This window comes from Centruroides vittatus, unplaced genomic scaffold (genome assembly GCF_030686945.1).
Source record: "Centruroides vittatus isolate TY-2023 unplaced genomic scaffold, ASM3068694v2 contig_866, whole genome shotgun sequence".
Classification (NCBI taxonomy): Eukaryota; Metazoa; Arthropoda; class Arachnida; order Scorpiones; family Buthidae; genus Centruroides; species Centruroides vittatus.
In genome coordinates this window covers 1,426,039-1,443,671 of record NW_027122565.1, presented here as the reverse complement: position 1 = coordinate 1,443,671, position 17,633 = coordinate 1,426,039, and the positions used below count along the sequence as shown (strand labels likewise).

The 17,633-nt window shown below is 27.3% G+C and overlaps 1 protein-coding gene across 4 annotated transcripts in view; it reads right to left on the bottom strand.

The window, feature by feature from the left end:
- Positions 1 to 4,614: 4,614 nt before the first annotated feature.
- The window catches only part of LOC136982856 (serine/threonine-protein kinase BRSK2-like), a 158,444-nt gene continuing 145,425 nt past the window's right edge, over positions 4,615 to 17,633 (bottom strand). For 3 of the 4 annotated variants that reach the window (XM_067279393.1, XM_067279395.1, XM_067279397.1), the window contains 4 exons: positions 9,103 to 9,151; positions 8,893 to 9,016; positions 5,909 to 6,134; positions 4,615 to 5,839 (listed from right to left, as the gene is read on the bottom strand). In XM_067279393.1, coding sequence (XP_067135494.1) covers positions 5,460 to 5,839; positions 5,909 to 6,134; positions 8,893 to 9,016; positions 9,103 to 9,151 — 779 coding nt within the window. In that variant the 3' untranslated portion in view covers positions 4,615 to 5,459. The remainder of the gene's footprint in view (positions 5,840 to 5,908; positions 6,135 to 8,892; positions 9,017 to 9,102; positions 9,152 to 17,633) is intronic. The other variant, XM_067279394.1, reaches the window with a different exon arrangement.

The following is a 17,633-nucleotide window of genomic DNA, read 5'->3' as shown; positions in this document are numbered from 1 at the left end:
ACTTTCCATCCTGTTTCCGATATAAGTCCATAAGAAAACGTCCAAAGGGTATGTGAAGGACCTGGTTTATCAATACTTGTTATAGATATTGAAACATTAAAATGTCACAAAATAAACATAATGTCTTGTGTGACAGTTCTGATTATGTAACAAGTGGGGGGGGAGATTTCGTACTCTCACAATATCAGACTATATTCAATCTCAACATGTGCACCATATGTGTTAAAGACGAAATCTTTGAGTTTACTTACTAATTAGGACAAAATGTGTGATTTTATCTATTTTCCTAAAATAAATATTCTGTAATCTATCAAGAGTAATTCTGTATATCATCTGTAATTCAAGAGTGTCTGAAAAAGACACTCTTGAATATGGTTTCAGTTTTTTTTCAAAATAGACAAGAAATTGTCAAATTATTTTGTTTTGGATGTTTTCATGAAAAATTTTTAATCATCAAAAAAATTACAAGATATACAACAACAATTTTATTTGGACAGTTTCAATGCAAAGAATTTATTCTTTAATTAAAGTTTGCAAGTATTTATAAGATCGTTTCTCTACAATTTTCTCCATCTTTGTACCATATCATTTTACAAATATACTGATTAACAAGATACATGAGAAACTGCATGAAATTTAATTCAATATGGATGAATTAAACATGCAAGCTCAAACATGTGATAACTGGTTATGAAAACTTTTCCAATGAATCAACAAATCTTGCAGGAAGTTACAATTAAACCATAAAATGCAAAAAATTGCATGAAATGTTTGCCTGGATTGGCAAAACAAAATACTGTACTTGTTTCCTTATGAAATACTAAATGAAATATAGTCTCTTTAACAACAAACATAACTAAACTCCAAAATGTATTTTGGCTATAATTAGGAGCACCATCATCTACTTTGGACAATTTTATATTATTTGTCATGCACAAATTGTGCCAAAACAATGTTTATCAAACTTCACAGTTGATGAGCAAAATCATACAGCCAGGATGAACTTTTTGACAGTAGCAATAGGAAATGGATAACATTTTACAATTCTAATCTCATACATTTATGATATGTTCTATAGTACTTGTTATGCTAATTTTTGAACACCCATATTTAAACTTATTTTAAACAATAACTTAAAACATAATATTTCTATCACACAGGCATATTTAACAGAGATTACATAGGATTTTTCCTCTTACCCAAAATCTGAACTACATAAGTGAAGTGATATTTTTTTAAATCCAATGATATACAAATATTTATTTATTTTTTGATTGTTTCTAATTCCATTCTCTAACCTATTCATATTTCCAAAATAAACATTTATAATAATTTATATTTTTAAGATATGTCATATTAATTTTATTTATAAGAAACTATAATACTAATAATGCATTTACGATTAGACATTGTTATATAGAAATGATCTTTATTGGATATGGCATGCCACATTTCTCCTTTGTTATACAGAAATCTCTTCAAAATGATGTCTAAAATTTGAATCAGAAGAGATTTGATTGGCTCAATGTGCGTCCTTCTATCTCTTCACTGCATTTCAAACTTCTCATTATATTTATTAGTACTCTATAAAACTGATTCCAGTATACCTAAATGACATTCTGAATCTAAATCGTGTCATGTTGAAGCCTTTCTAAAAATGAAATATAGTATTTTGAGATAGAATAATTGTATATACATTCTCATTTTATTGGAAGACAATAACTGTGATTTAATATATCTTGACTATTGGATACAATTAATTCTGCCTTTTTTTTTTTTTTTTGAAAAATTTATGAGATTTGGTTTAATTATTTACTATTTTAGACTTATCTAAATGATAAATAAACCAGAATTTATAATAATATGCATTTCAAAGAGTTGTTTTGTATTATTGCCTAAATAAACTTTCTGTAGAGATTTCAGTTATGCTGAAAAATATCCTTCTTTCATTACAAGATTGTTCTATATAATATACTTTTGGCTTAAAAATCGTTTTGGTAAAAGTTAGGATAATTACATTTCTAATTATCCTAATTAATAGATGATTTTTACATTAAAAGTCATCTAAAATCAATCAAAATTTTGAAATTTTTGAATTATTATTACTCAAGTAGTCAGTTCTGAGCATATCATGTTTAAAAATAACCAATAAAATTAATATTTCACATGAATTAAATCATAAAATCTGTGAAAATAAACACTTTATAAATTTTTATATAAATCCTTAAAAGTCATAATATCTAAATATATATAAATATGTGTGTGACCATTTAAAATATATGAAAATATATCATTATTAAATACATTAATTACCACAGCACAGATTCACTACATCTATTATGGATGTTCCTATTATGTGCTATAGTAGTTATGTTTAGTTTATATATTTTTGTGCAAAACCACTACATTCTCAGTTTGTAATATCTTAACAGAATAAATTACTATTAGTTACAGTGTATAGTAATAAATAGCACAATTTGGTAATAATCATTATAATATAAAAATAGATTTTTTTTATATAAGACCAAAAACAATTTTAATTAATGATTAGTTACAATATCTTTTTGTAATTAATGATAAATATAAGCTAAATTTTGATATAGCAATAAGGAAAAAACATATTTCACACTGCAGTATATAATAAAACTATAGTTGAAATTTTAAAAAATTAGACAATAGTCTATGCCAGTGTTCCGCAACCTTTTTCTACTTGTGGCACACCCATGACTCGACATGACTCAACATGGCACATCAAAATGTTATTCCCCTCTAAAATGTATGATATGATCTATAAACAGAATTACGTAATGCCACTAACTTATTATTATTAAATGGACATGGACCTGTGAGCAAATTTATTTTACATTTAATTTTTTAGAATACATAAAAATGCATGGCTTATAATAAAGAATAAACAATCATTTTATTTCATCAGTGCTGTGGCAAAGCATGAAATACAAGCATAAGAAACACAGCAACTGTGATAAAAATATATAAATAAAACTTGAAATGAATAGAATATGTAAAAGTTCACGTCACACCTTTCACCTTGTGAGGGCACACCAGTTACGGAACACTGGTCTGCATACACACTAATTTTTAAGATTTCTTTCCTCAAAACAAAAAGTTGTTTCATCTTTTTTAGACTTATTTGATTTATAATATTGCAAAATAAAAGGAGGAATGAGAAAGAAAAATAAATTGTTCACAACAATCTGCATTATTTTTCTTGTGTACTTCAAAACAGAAGCAATTAAATAATGATTACAGGATGGAAGCCCATTATCATATTAAAATTTAACAAATTATTGCATACCAATTTAAAAACATACATTTGAATTTTATGATTTATATATACATTATGAATACTGTATGTAACTAAAATTAATTTATATTTTATGTTTTATTGCATTTCTCACAGTCATTTTTGCATTTTTAATATTTTATATTGCCACATAATATCAAATGGCAAGTAAGAAAAGCAAATTTTTGGTATTTGCCAAAAATTATAAATTCAAATGTTCATTGCATTAAATATATACATTATCTTTATTTTAATAAAAATGATGAACATTAAGTACAATTTGTAGTATATGCCATAGAAAATGTATTAAAATAATAACTGTTATTGTATTTGCTAACAAATAAAACATTTTAAGATTAAAATTTAGCAAAAATATTTTATTCTTTTAAGTGAATACTAAGTGATTACTACTTATATTGTATATTTCTGTAGAATCAAAATTAAATAAGACATCTGTAATATAATGAATCTAATTTTACAGTTATATTTCTTGTGAATATATTTATTTTAAATATATTCACAATAAAAGATATTTTAAATAAAATATGTAAGCTTTTAAGTACTAAAAAAATTAATAAATGCTATCAGAAATCAAAACCTATTTTCACCAGATAGTGTCAATCAATGGAATAAATTTTGAATAATTTTTTAACATGTTAATTTTTATTTTTCATAATTACTACTAACAATATAAAACAAAAATTACAATGAAATTTAATATGTTTCTATATGAAATTGTCTTCAATGATTATCTCTTAAGAACAGCCATATCATTGGTAATGTTTTCAATTAGGATATTATAATTTTTTAAAAACACTATTAACAATAAATAAATTTTTTAACAAAATTAATTAAAAATATACCTCATTATATGTTACTTAAGATAGCTATTTCACTATTATAAATTTTGATTTTCAGCAAGATAAAGACAAATTTAAGCCAAAGAAAAACTATGAAATAAAAATAATAATATATGTTTATGTGGATGTCGTATGCTAGAAATATGTCTAAAATTATTGCATTAGTGTAATTATTCTTATGTTACCCTGAAAATAACCCAGTTAAATAATTCCAAATTATCAATAAATGACTGAAATTTATAAATGTTAATTCAAGTTTTTGTTATACTAATAAATGCAAATAGCATTTTCAACCTGAAGAATTCTGTAAAGAATCACTTATGTTTAGTCTCTTATATTCAGAATATAAGCTCAATCTATAGAAAAAAAAAGCATTTTCATCTACATTTTATACATACATATACATAAAATATGATTCAATATATTCACATGAAAGAAACAGACCAATATCATATTTTTTTAAATTAGCAAACCCAATCATAAAAGAAATTCCAAGTAAGTTTATTTAGGCAATAAGAATTCCTTACTTCTAAAGTTAAGTTTCAGTTTTTATTCTCTACTACAATAATAAGTTATATTATATATGCATCTGACTTTTATTTATTTATTGTATTTTAATGCCTTTTTCTCTTTTTGCTTTTGACTTCACCTGAATCAATTATTTTTATTTCAGTAATAACTGAATGTACATTACATTCTATCATATTCTGTCTCAGAGAAATAAATATTGAAGATGTCTGTCCTATTTAATAACAAATATTAATTTGTCAGATAATTAAGTATACTTCAATTGTATAATGTTAACATAGTAAGTTCCAAACGTCATCAACTTATCATCTGAAAAGATCAGGAAGACAGACCTTGCAGTTCTGATAAAATGAGAAAGGAAACAAAGACCAATTGGGATTTCAATCCAAAATCAATTGGCCATAAAATTTAGTAACTAAAATTTTAAAAAATGATATTAAACATGACTTCTAAAGAAATAAATAGTCAAAAAAATTTTAAAACTAATAAAAACAAATCCATAAAAAAATAATTCAAATATCAAAACAAATAAATAAATTTGTAATTTAAAAAAATCTTTCTATTAACAAAATTCTTATTTTTTGAATAGAATACAGATAAAATTGTTAAGAGGATCTATAAGTTGAATTTTCATTGTTTAATAGAATCCTCATTTTTTTTAAATCTATCATTTGTTTTGTACACAATATACAGATATAATGATAGTTTGTGTCTGGCAGTGCCTAAAAACAGCTTAAGATAAATCCAACATCACATGATCACAATTATCATACTTTATCTTTAGATGATTTCAAATCATAACTCATACGATGGCCATTTGTTGTTGGCCTAGTTTCATCTCTCTGTTGTCCTCCTGCCATCAGTTTTTCTTCTCTCTCAAAAATATCAGCAGTGGCGTCTTGGTCTGATTTACAACGAGACATAACAGCAGAAGAAACATTTGATGTAGAAGAACCCACATTAACTACCATATCATCTGATATCTGATGGCGAGATGGTGTAGGTGATAGGGATTCCGAACCACAAGAAGAGCTTTCACTGAGTTCAGCCGTGGGACGCCGACTGATGCGAGGTGAATGATTAGGACGGCGACCTAATATCTGTGCCTGAATATGTTCACAGATTCTCTTAAACCTTCGAATAGGACCTACAAATATATGAAATTTTCTAACCTAATTATCATAATTTTTAAAATGAGAGATATTTTTATACCAACCTGAAATGAGTGTAAAGCTAATGCAATATACAGCTGGACTTTCACCTCCTTCTACCTTATCACTACTTGGTGTACTGGACAATTCAACACTATCTCCATCTCCACTTACTAGAGTTATATCTACATGGAATCGCACATTTCTTTGAAACATAGCTGGTCCTCCAGGCCGTTTATATTCAACACGAAATGACATAGGTGATACGACACTATGACATAAGTCTGCTATCTGTATTTAAAAATAAAATTTTATTATAATGTAGTTAAGGAATTAATATACTATTTTTCCAAAGTTACAGGCAAAAAAATTTTACTGATATTTATTATACCAGTATTAGTTCATAGTGATTATAATTAAGGTAGTTGCACTAGTGAATGATCATATTGTCAGAAATTTGTTTAAAATAAGTGCCATGGCAAGAAAAACCAATCAGAAGTGCTGAATTACTGAAAATCAACTACATTTTGAAATATCCTCTTTCATTGGTCATTCAGAAATGTGTGATAGTGTTTGAAATATGGCAGCTTTCTTGAGATGTGTGTGTAAGGTGTAATATTGCTTGCATTATAATAAGGTAAGAATTGTGGCAAGGATTCATATAGCAGCATTTTAAAATAATTATTTATTGATTTTCCTAAGCAGTGAGTAAAGAAATAGTTTTGTAGATGGGGGATAGTCACTCACTGTATCTGAAAAGTGATTCTTCTCCAGTGAAGGAACACTAGTCATTTAATGGTGATAAAGTAATATGCATTATTTTCATTTCTGAGCACAAAATTCAAAATCTGTGAATGTTGTTTCATACTAATGTATGAGCAAATGACCAAAAAACCTACTTGTACCAGTAAATGACCATGGTTCAAAGTTATGTGGTCATTCATTGCTGCACATTAAAATGGTTTGAGATGAATAATTAAAGACATTTGAATTTATTTTTATTTAAATAAATTCAAAATGGCAGATGAAATAAATAAAAAGAAAAAAGCCTACAGACATTTTCAATATAGTGATGATGATTTATATGCAGCTATAGAAGCAGTATGTGAAAATAAAATGAGTGCTAAAAAGGGTAACAGAAAATTTAACATTCCAAAAGAAACTTTAATAAATAAATTACATGGAAAGGTACCAATGGAGCAAAAAATGGTACCAATGGAGCAACATTAACTAAAGCAGAGGAAGACAGGTTGGAAAAATGGATTATTGGGAAAGCCAAATTGGGTTTTCCATGCATCTTGATGAAGTAAAAGATGCAGTTCAGAAAGTTATGAAATAAAAGAACCCATTTAATGATGATTGCCCAGGGAAAAAAATGGCTAAAGCTTTTTCTAAAAAGACACCCTAATGTAGTAGCAAAGAATACAGAAGTGATATCCAAAGCTTGAGAGCAGCAATTTCAGAAGAGATGATAAGGAATTGGTTTCAAAAATTAAATAATTATTTGAGAGAAGAATATGCAAGCGATATTCTGCAAAATCCTTCCCATATCTTCAATGCAGATGAAATAGGGATGTTATTTTGTCGAAACACTGGCAAACTTCTTGGACCTAAAGTACATAAAAACTTTTATAACATTGCATCAGGACAAGAAAACAGTGTATCACAGTTTTGTGTAATTTTTCTGCAAGTGAGTGGATTCTATGATAGTGTTCCCATACTAGAGAATTCCGAGGAATATTGCAGATTCAGTTTCAGATGGCTTTGCTGTAAACAGAAGTGGTTCAGGATGGATGATAAGTGCCACATTTTATGAATATGTTGCAAATGTCTTCTACACCTAACTTCTGGATAAGATTATCCAGTTTCCTCTATTACTGCTTCTTGATGGACATAAATCCCATATAAATGAAAAACTGTATAATTTTTGTGTTGAGAAAAAAATTCTTGTTTTTGTTTGTTGCCAAATACAACTCATATTATCCAGCCTTGTAATGTTGCAATTTTTTGACTGCTTAAATGACAGTGAAGAAACGTCAGAAAACACAAGCAACAATCATCAAAATCAGTTTCTAAAAATAACTTTATAGCTTTATTCTATTTCAAAGCTTATAAGAAAGCTTTGAAATAGGAAACAATTCAACATGGGTTTGAAACATGTGATTTGTTTCCTTTTGATCCAAATAGGATGGATTATTCAAAATGTATGTCTGCTAGGCATAAGGAATTGTTTACTGAAAATGAACCTGATTTTAAAATTAATTATGGAGAACCATATAAATCTGTACTGCAAATGATAGAAAATAAGATTCCATTTAATTTGTTATCAGATGCAATGGCTTTCTTGACTATGATAACAATCAGATAAATTTAAAAAATTATTGTTGCAGTATTTCCTACGAAACATATTTTTGTATGGATAATTGATTAACTGATAAACTGATAATTTCTATAACATTGTATATATGATATTTTTGAATTAAAGACCTTTTCTAAAATTTAATATATTAATATATAATTAAATACAGTTATTATTATTGACATTACTATAAATTATGATTATTTGTAAATACCCAAACAAGCATCTTTGAATGAAACATCCCCTGAAAATAAGATCTAATGTGTCTTTTGGAGCAAAAATTAATATAAGACCTGGTCTTATTTTTGGGGAAACACAGTATATAATAATTATATATATTAGTGTGAAAATAATAATAATAATTATTATTATTTTGTATTAGTAAAAATTTCAGTACTAAACATGTGTTTATTGAAAAAAATACAATCATTATTTCATTTAAAAATGCTTGGAATACATCACCATTTATTCCAGTAAAATGAATTTAATTTGTGTTGATTTTGTTTATGCCATCTCCAGGAACACATTACCAGTGTAAAATAAGAGTAAATTGTACTGAATTATATAAAATAATTATATTTTATATTAACACTAAAAAAATATATATTTGATAAACCTAAAATTTTGATAAAATCTTACATTCATAAAGACTAAAGGTAAATACTTTAAAAATTTTTAAAATATTAATACCGATAAAAAGGCATGAATCAAATCAGCTTTCACAGAGCTCAGAGGTCGATCTTTCACCAGAATAACATGTGTTTCATCTCTTTCTGTAGTCATCAGATTTCCAAACCAAGATCGCTTTGTTAATCTGTTTATAACATTTGGGATTATATTTATAATTAATAACAAATTTTCAATTATTAATAAAAACTAACAACATAATTTTCATCTTACTCTGGTGATGAATCAGGTGTAAGGTTAACTTCATCAGATGCTGATGGAACTAGAAAAAAAATAATAATATACATTATTACAATTATTTAAATCAGAAAAAATGATACCTTAAATATGATAGCTTAAAACACATATACAATAATGATACCTTAAATATAAATTATATAGCTTCTACAAAAAAGCCATATAATTTATTGTTTTTACTGTATTTATCTTCATCAAGCATTGATAAAAATGGGATTTAGATACATTGCAAAATCAAGGAAAAATAATTTCAATTTTGAATTATTAGTAAAATTTTAATGTAATCAGAATGTGCATAAGTAAGAAATTTTATTAAACAAAGTCTTTGCATTAAACATTTAAAATGTGCACTTTCTAATCTAAATTTATAATTTATAAACTATAATTCTGATAATATAGCAGAACCCAGATTATTTGAGGTAATGTGGACTAATGCTTCCTTGAGTAACTGAAAACTCAGATAAAATGGACAATCATAACCATTTTGGAATAAAAATTATGAATATAAAAGATTTATGTAATATTAACTTTTTATACCTTAGGGATTATAATCATATATAATAATAATTTTGCATCATTTATTATACAGCTAATATATACAATAGCTACATTTAATATGAATTGAAGTCTCATATTGAAGTCAAATGATAAAAGGTAACAGAAGAAAATAATTTTATACTATGTTATCATTTAAACTCTCTTTAAAATGTCTTTTAGAGTATTTTGAAGAGAGGACCTGCTATAGTTTTGTTTTACAGCAGATCCTCTCTTCTTTGCCACAATGTTCTACAATCACCTCAGCATCATTTTTCATCGATTGAAGAACAGAATTTGACATATCTGGGACAGATAGTTCCAGATATGTCAAGCTCTGTTCCTCATCACATAGTTACCTTCACTGTAGATCTGGTTAAACTCAAGATCGATGTAGAAAAAAAGCCCTCTTAGTGCTCATGAGGCAGAAAGAGTTTAAAAAAGAGTCACTTGCTTGGTACAATTGAGATTAAAAGTACTACAGTATTTACATACTGAATGCATTCACAGAAAAAGCTTTTATAAATAAAAAAAATAATGTATTCACTTACAGATTCAGATAATGAGAAACCTTAGTTAATTGGGAATTCTACCATATTGTATATTCACTTTTCTTATTTTAGTATTCAAGTAGTATATTTTCATATGCAATCATTATGCAGAAAAATATTATTAATTTAAGAATTGAATGAGTGTAGATGCAGACTGGGATAATATAGTTAGGGGTATAAATACATCTTCATGTGATAGTTTGTTATCAAAATCATGATGTATCATCAATAGGTTACATATATTTAGAAAAAGAACATAAGTGAATTGAATGTCTTAATTTAAAGGAAGAGTCGTCATCTGATTGGTTTTAATGTTATGTCATTTGACATTGATGTTACATGTAGTGTTTATTTCTGGACTTCAAAAAGAGATCTCCATGCTAGAGGGAGGGTGTTGCTATCTTTGAAATTTATGATCTTATTTTTGTTGCATGTTCTATATATCTCTAGCTTTTCCAGGTATATGAGAGATAATTACATTCTAGTTGCATGTAATAGTCAGGTTGTCTGTGCATGTTTGAAACCTGACAACGATAAGTATCTGAACTGATGATAGCTAAAGTTATCAAAACTGTTTTTTTTACCATTAAATATTTTTCATTTTTGCTGGAGTTTTTGGCTTTCTTGCTTCTTTGATATCATTAAAGAAACTGAATAATAATGATATTGTTATTCAGTTTCTGTGCTGTTTATATGCTAATTATAAATTTGTTCAAAAATGTATTTCAGAACCTTTTATTGATTAATATTGCTTTATTATTTAATAAATACATTAAACTAAATTCAAGATTATATATGTAACTAAAATTCATTTGAATAAATTGATTAAGATTAAAGAAATGACTATACGATGTCTTGTAATCTGTAAATGAAACAAGCAATTATTTATTTTGACATCATCACAATGTGGGCTGCAAATTTTTAATCATATTTTTAATTTATTTAATTTAAAATATATGCTCTCTACCTTAAATTAGTAGTGGCTTGCCCTGTACATCATACTTTTCCTTTAACAACAGAGTTGTGCCAGTCATCTATTAACTGCTTTCGGTGGAAAAGTTTTGAATTGAAATAACATGATTTCTAGTTTGCATTGGAAGTTCATGTACAGTTAATTGAGGCCTCCTGCCCTTAAAGTTTCCATATCTGGTCTCATCTTTCATTTATCTAACTCTGTTCTTGAGATTAAGGAAGACAGAGACAGACAGACAACGACAGTGGGAATTTATAGGTCTACAATTTTCTCAAATTGCAGCCCAATGATGTTAAATTAATTTACTTAAACAGTAATTTATAATACGCAACTGATAATATTGGAAGAAGAAAAAATTTAATATGAGAAATATTAAAGTCTAAAATGCTATTTATAAAATACAAAAGTATTTTGAGAACATGTTTTTAAATTATTGTTGATATAATATTCAGTGGCGTGCTGTAACATTTGATGATAGGGAAGCTGTGTTTCTGTAAGAAGCCGACTTACAGGGGCAATCAATTAATTGCGCGTCAGGGCCTGTTCGTATTCATTTGTTCGATAAGCCAGTAAAAACCGTACACTTCTTTAAATGTATTTTTAATAGATTATCTGATGTACTTAATAAATAAGAGAGTTCAATATAATTACCTCCGTTATTAGATTCAATAAATTCCCTACGCCCTCTAAATGCCAATTCTTGCTTTGAGAAAAAAACATATAGCATCTATTAATTTAGATACGTCTATTAATCGTAATTATCTTGTTATCATTTTCAATATTTATTTTATATTGTCTACCAATGTTAAATTCTATTCCGCTTTGATTTCCAAATTGCTTCAATTTTACGAAAGAATCGTCATTCGTCATAAATTTTATCGTCAAAATGTCGAAATTTTTTTGTTGACGTATTTATATTTAATTTAGGCATTGGTCTTTCTCTTTTAATAATGTTTTCTTTTTCATTATATGGTCTTGAGCCAAATCTTTTTTAAAATAAATTTTTGAATCACTAGCAACGATATAAGGGCTAAAATTAAAATTATCAGAAAAACTTACTTGGTAAAACAAAATGTGTGACGAATATACATGCCTAGTACAAAAAATTCTTCAATTGTATGAATATACTTTTAAAGAAACTTATAATTAAATATAACTTTGTGAAGAAACGTACATAAAAATAACAAAATATTCTTTACTTTTTAAATCTTAAAACAATCCACTTAGTGAAATAGCTCCCTACGAGTGGCTAATGAATGGAATCAGAGACGGTCCAGGTAGGTGTGTGCATGCCAAATCCCGAGGTGCCGATACCGGTCAATGTCAAATGCCTCTTTTGTCGCATCACTAGTATATCTCAAAAGATGCGACAGGGTTGTTGTAGATTTTAAACGTTTCTCACCCTAGCTGTAAAAATCTAAATATGTTAAACTTAACAGATTATTCGTCGTTCGTTTTCTAACTAATTGGTTTTAGGACCAAGTGTTCACAGGGATTTCCAAAATTTACAACTTTTCGGTCACTCTCATTGAACTGGAAAAATTTCTGTCTTTATTACATCTAATATTATGAAGAGATCAAATCCCACTGTATTGGCAAGAGATTGGTTTGGTTAAGCTTCTGTTTAAGTAAAATTTCGGCTCTTTCATCAGGGTTTCATTTATGTTTCTAATTCCCTAATCGCTTAATTATTTAACTACTTCTTAAGTAGAAATAAGTCAAAACTAGTTACTTTGCACTTGAATATCTGTAGTCTTGGGAAAGAAGTGGAAAGAAATCTTTATGACAACCGATACATAAATCGTAAATTTAAGGAAAATAAATTCTAGAGCGTTTTTTGTACCATTGTACGTCTCATTCATTAAATTTGGTTGTAAATGATGCTGCCAAAGTAACAGTTAATTTTTTAACACTGTACTAGAATTGTACACGTTTTTTCTGCATCCCCTTACAGATGGGACGTACTAAATCGTAATATTACCGGTTTAACATTGAAATCCGTAAGCAATATAAGATGGGAGAGCAGAATAAACACAGAATAAATATATTAAATATTTTAATGGATTTTTTAAAACTCCTGTCAACTATACAGAACTATCATAAAAACATGCCAGTAAACTCCTATCGATTGGGTTAAGTTATAAATCTAGTCTACAGCGGGCAACCTTTTTTATAATGTGGGCCAGAATAAATTTTACGTTTTTTCCGTGGGCCGTAGTAGTTAATTGACGCCTTCTTGTGACTTGTAATTTTTTTAGTCTGCAAATATGAAATAAATAAATAAAAAGTTAATTACTACATTTATTTCTCTTATTGTTTTCGAAAATTACAAAGAATTGGAAAAATAATTTAATAATCTATTAAAGATTTCGTGGGCCAGATAGATACTTTTCACGAGCCGTAGCTGGCCCGCGGACCGGGGGTTGCCCGCCGTTGATCTAGTCTGCTCATGATTCACATAATCGGGTGAGGGCAGCCAAATATCTAGCAGGCAGACGGCTAACAGCCCACAACCGGTCCGGGATATAAAATTAGAAGCTTTATGTGTGAAGCATCCACCAGCTAAACCAGGTGACATTGGTGCTCTGTACAGCGCATGCGCCAATGCCTATAATCTGGCTGCTTGGAAGTTGACAGGCAGGCGGCTAACAGCTCAGAACCGGTCCGGGATATAAAATTAGATGCTTTATGCGTGTGTTGCTTCTACCAGCTAAACCATGTGAGGTTGGTGCTCTGTAAACCGCATGTGCCAATGCCTATATAATCTGGCTGATTGGAAACTGACCCGGTTTCGACATTCCTTCCGCCACTGAATTATTCGAATATACAATAGCAATCTTATCGTTTTTTTCACATGTAGTATAGAAATTTGTAAAAGATACATAATGCAGTTATAATAAATTATTAATTTTAATTAATGCAAAGTACGTTAAAATATGAAAATTTATATTTTATAAAATACAAGGGAAAGTCATTGGAAGGTGGAATCGGTGCTTCCATCGCTTCCAATGACGGCACGCCACTGATAATATCCAACAAAAGTTCTTAAATTAAAATTAAGGTAGACACTACACATAACCAACATCTAGCTTTCTTGCTAGATATTGGTTGTGTAGTGCTTACCTTACAAAACTTACATGAAAGTAAATGTTTTCATACAGTTTTGTATTTTCTTGCTGGATATTGGTTATGTGTATAGTGCTTATTTACATATATCCAATTTAAGCAGTTGAGTTAAAATTAAGATATATTTAAATGAGTTGCTTTACTAAAATTTAAACTTTATCTTTTTTTTTTTTTTTAAATTTGAAAACAAAGTAATAAAATTTGTATTCAAATATTATATTTCAAGAAGGCAATATATTCAATTAAAAAAATCAAGAATATATATATATATATATTCTTGATATACAAAAAAATCTTAATTAGTGGATAGAAATTCAAATAACAAGTTATAAATATCCACTTTTCTCTCAAACTAAATAGACAAAATATCAGAATTTTAAGTTTTTTAAATTTAACAAATTAAAATTTTAAACAATTACTATAAAAAAAACTATAATGTTGTTGTTGTTATTGTTATTATTATTATTAGAGTCCAAAACTATGACCTTAAATAATACCACAAAACCATCCATTCTGAATTCAATATTGAGATATTATTTAAATAAATTATCTAATTAAACTTTATTTTTTGGAAAATAACTAGAGAATCTTATAATATCAGAACTAAAAAACAGACAAAGCCCATATTACAAAGCAGACAACAAACACTTTCTGTATTGGAGTACAGAAAGTATCCAATACTCCAATATTTATAAAATATCTGTCTTTATACAATTTATGAAATATTGATATTGAAATCATTTATATTCTTTCATTGGAAGAGAAGTACAAATAAAGATCCTTTACAAGCTAATTGTTATCCTTATTAGAAATTTTCATATTGCTTAACTGACAAAAGTCACACGGCAAGAAAACACTGCCAAGAAAACAACATACTCACAGAACAGCAGAAATGGTGCTGAAGAACGTCACAGGGATGCAAGGAACAACTTGTAATCAACTCTGTGGTTCTTCAGACCTAAAAATGTGTAGAAACATTTATACTACTTGATTTGATTACCAGAAGAATTTGTCATTCTACCAAATACAGATATACGACTTATTCACAATTTAAAACTCTAAAATTCATTCTTCATTAATAATTGCAAAACAAAATGGAAATCATCTTAAAATTTATGCATATATATGTAATATATCATATTGAATTAGTCTAAAACTTTATAATTTCTTAGAGGATCAATCAAAATATATTGAAGATATATTTAAGAATTTCAAATAGTATATGACATACAGAAATTTGATGATAAAATCAGATTTCTATGATAAGCAGATGTAATTTAAATATCTTCAATAGAGATGAAAAATTAGTTGATAATTCTTTGAAGAACATTATAAAATTAACAGAAAACATTTTTTTTGATTTTAACACATCTTTCAATTTTCGACAAACAAAATATTTTCATTCAATGAAAACTTGAAAAATTCTCAATATCTGAAGTAGACACTACAGTTTCAATTAGTTTATCACAATTTATCAGAGAATTAGTTATTATAATTGATTTTGTACTAACTTGTAAGAAAATTATTATGTGCCAGTTACAGAGAAAAATCTGATCATGTTCATAAACCTTATAAAAAATTGTGCTAAACTAAATGTAAGTTTCCATGAGAAATTTTTATCTAAGGAAAAAATCTTCATTTACTATTTTTCAACTCTACAGATATCAGATTACCTGATCAACTTTTGATTATGATGATTATTCTCAAAAAGATCCTAGTTACAGATATATTATTTTAATATTTTCAGATAAAAAAAAAAGTACTCTGTCAAGATATGATAAAAATTCCATCTGAGATTTTGAAGGTAAAGCAGAAAACTGCAATTTCATATCATGATTACTTTAGAGCAGTGATTCTCAAAGTGGGGGTCGTGAAAAATATTTGGGGGGGGTCGCTGAAAAATTGATGCCAGATCAATTTTTTCAAATATTTTATAAATTTACTATGGATTCATGTTTAGAAATAATAGAAATAAAAACATATAAAATAATTTTTACTTAAATAAATTGCACATATAAATAATAAAAATAATATAAATATTTAAATACGAGCCTAACCTCCTCCCTCCGGGATGTTTTTTGACATATACTTATTCTTTCGGGGGTCCTTTGAAATTTTTAAGTGCAGAAGGGGGGTCGCGGTCCAAAAAATTTGAGAAACACTGCTTTAGAGAATAATTTTGGAGACAAATTTAGTTGTGAATAAATTGCTGAAAACATATTTCTTGCTTTCATTTTCATCAAATAATGATTTGCTTAGTATCCTAACAATAAAAATTTTTAGCTTAATTTTCTATCATAAACAATTCATAAATATACTGATTAATTTGCAATTTTTTTAATAATATATAATTTGTGTATACTGTACTTTTTTAGAGTTAGGTAAGATTTTGAAAACTAGCCCATAGATATAGAAAAGATATCAACGATTATTTCTTGACTTCAATAATGTATACAATTTTTCAAATTAGCTCTACTGGAATAATGATAACCCTAATTATCAGAACTATATAAAAATATTTTAGACATACTTAGGGAAAATGCTATAGTTAATTTGTTATGAAACCGTGTTGTATTATTCTAGAAGTGTTGAACACGAGATCGTATTAGTAACAATTAACTAAATAAAGGTGGAAAAAGCCACGTGAACATGATCTCGTGTTCAACACTTCTGTAAATGCTATAGTTATTGGCCACTTAAGGGAATTTTTAAAATAAAAATTCTATGACATAACAAAGATCAAATCAGGAAATATTATATTTACTGAGAAAAATCTTGCTTTTTTATAGCCCTTCCACTGCCAATATCTTGAAATTTCAAATGCCAATTGTTTAATCCAGAATGTACCCTGTTTTATGAAAGTGCAAAACAGCATAGTTATTGGCTGCACATAATGACAGAAAAACCTGTGGGAATTTTTGCTACCTAGTGACAGCAGAAACTTGTATTTTGCTGTCTATAAAAACTATTGTATTCTGAAAATATTGCATGCAATGTTTCTAGAATACCATAGCTTCTATAGAACTCTTATTAAAGAGATTTAAATTCAAAATGACCAATTACTGTATCCTAGTTTGAAAGATCTCATGCTTAGCTAAAATAAATATGTTACACAAAGTTTACCTATATTAACAGTACTAAATGATTAATGAAAAACAGTATAAAGATATGAGAAATGTATAGTGACAAAAAAATATAGATAGGATGAAATGAAAAATAAAAAAAGTAAATTAATATGTAAATTTTATTAATATTTTTTAAAAATTTCCAGGATTTTGCAATAATTATATTAAATCAATTTTAGTAAAGCAAAAGTCTACAAT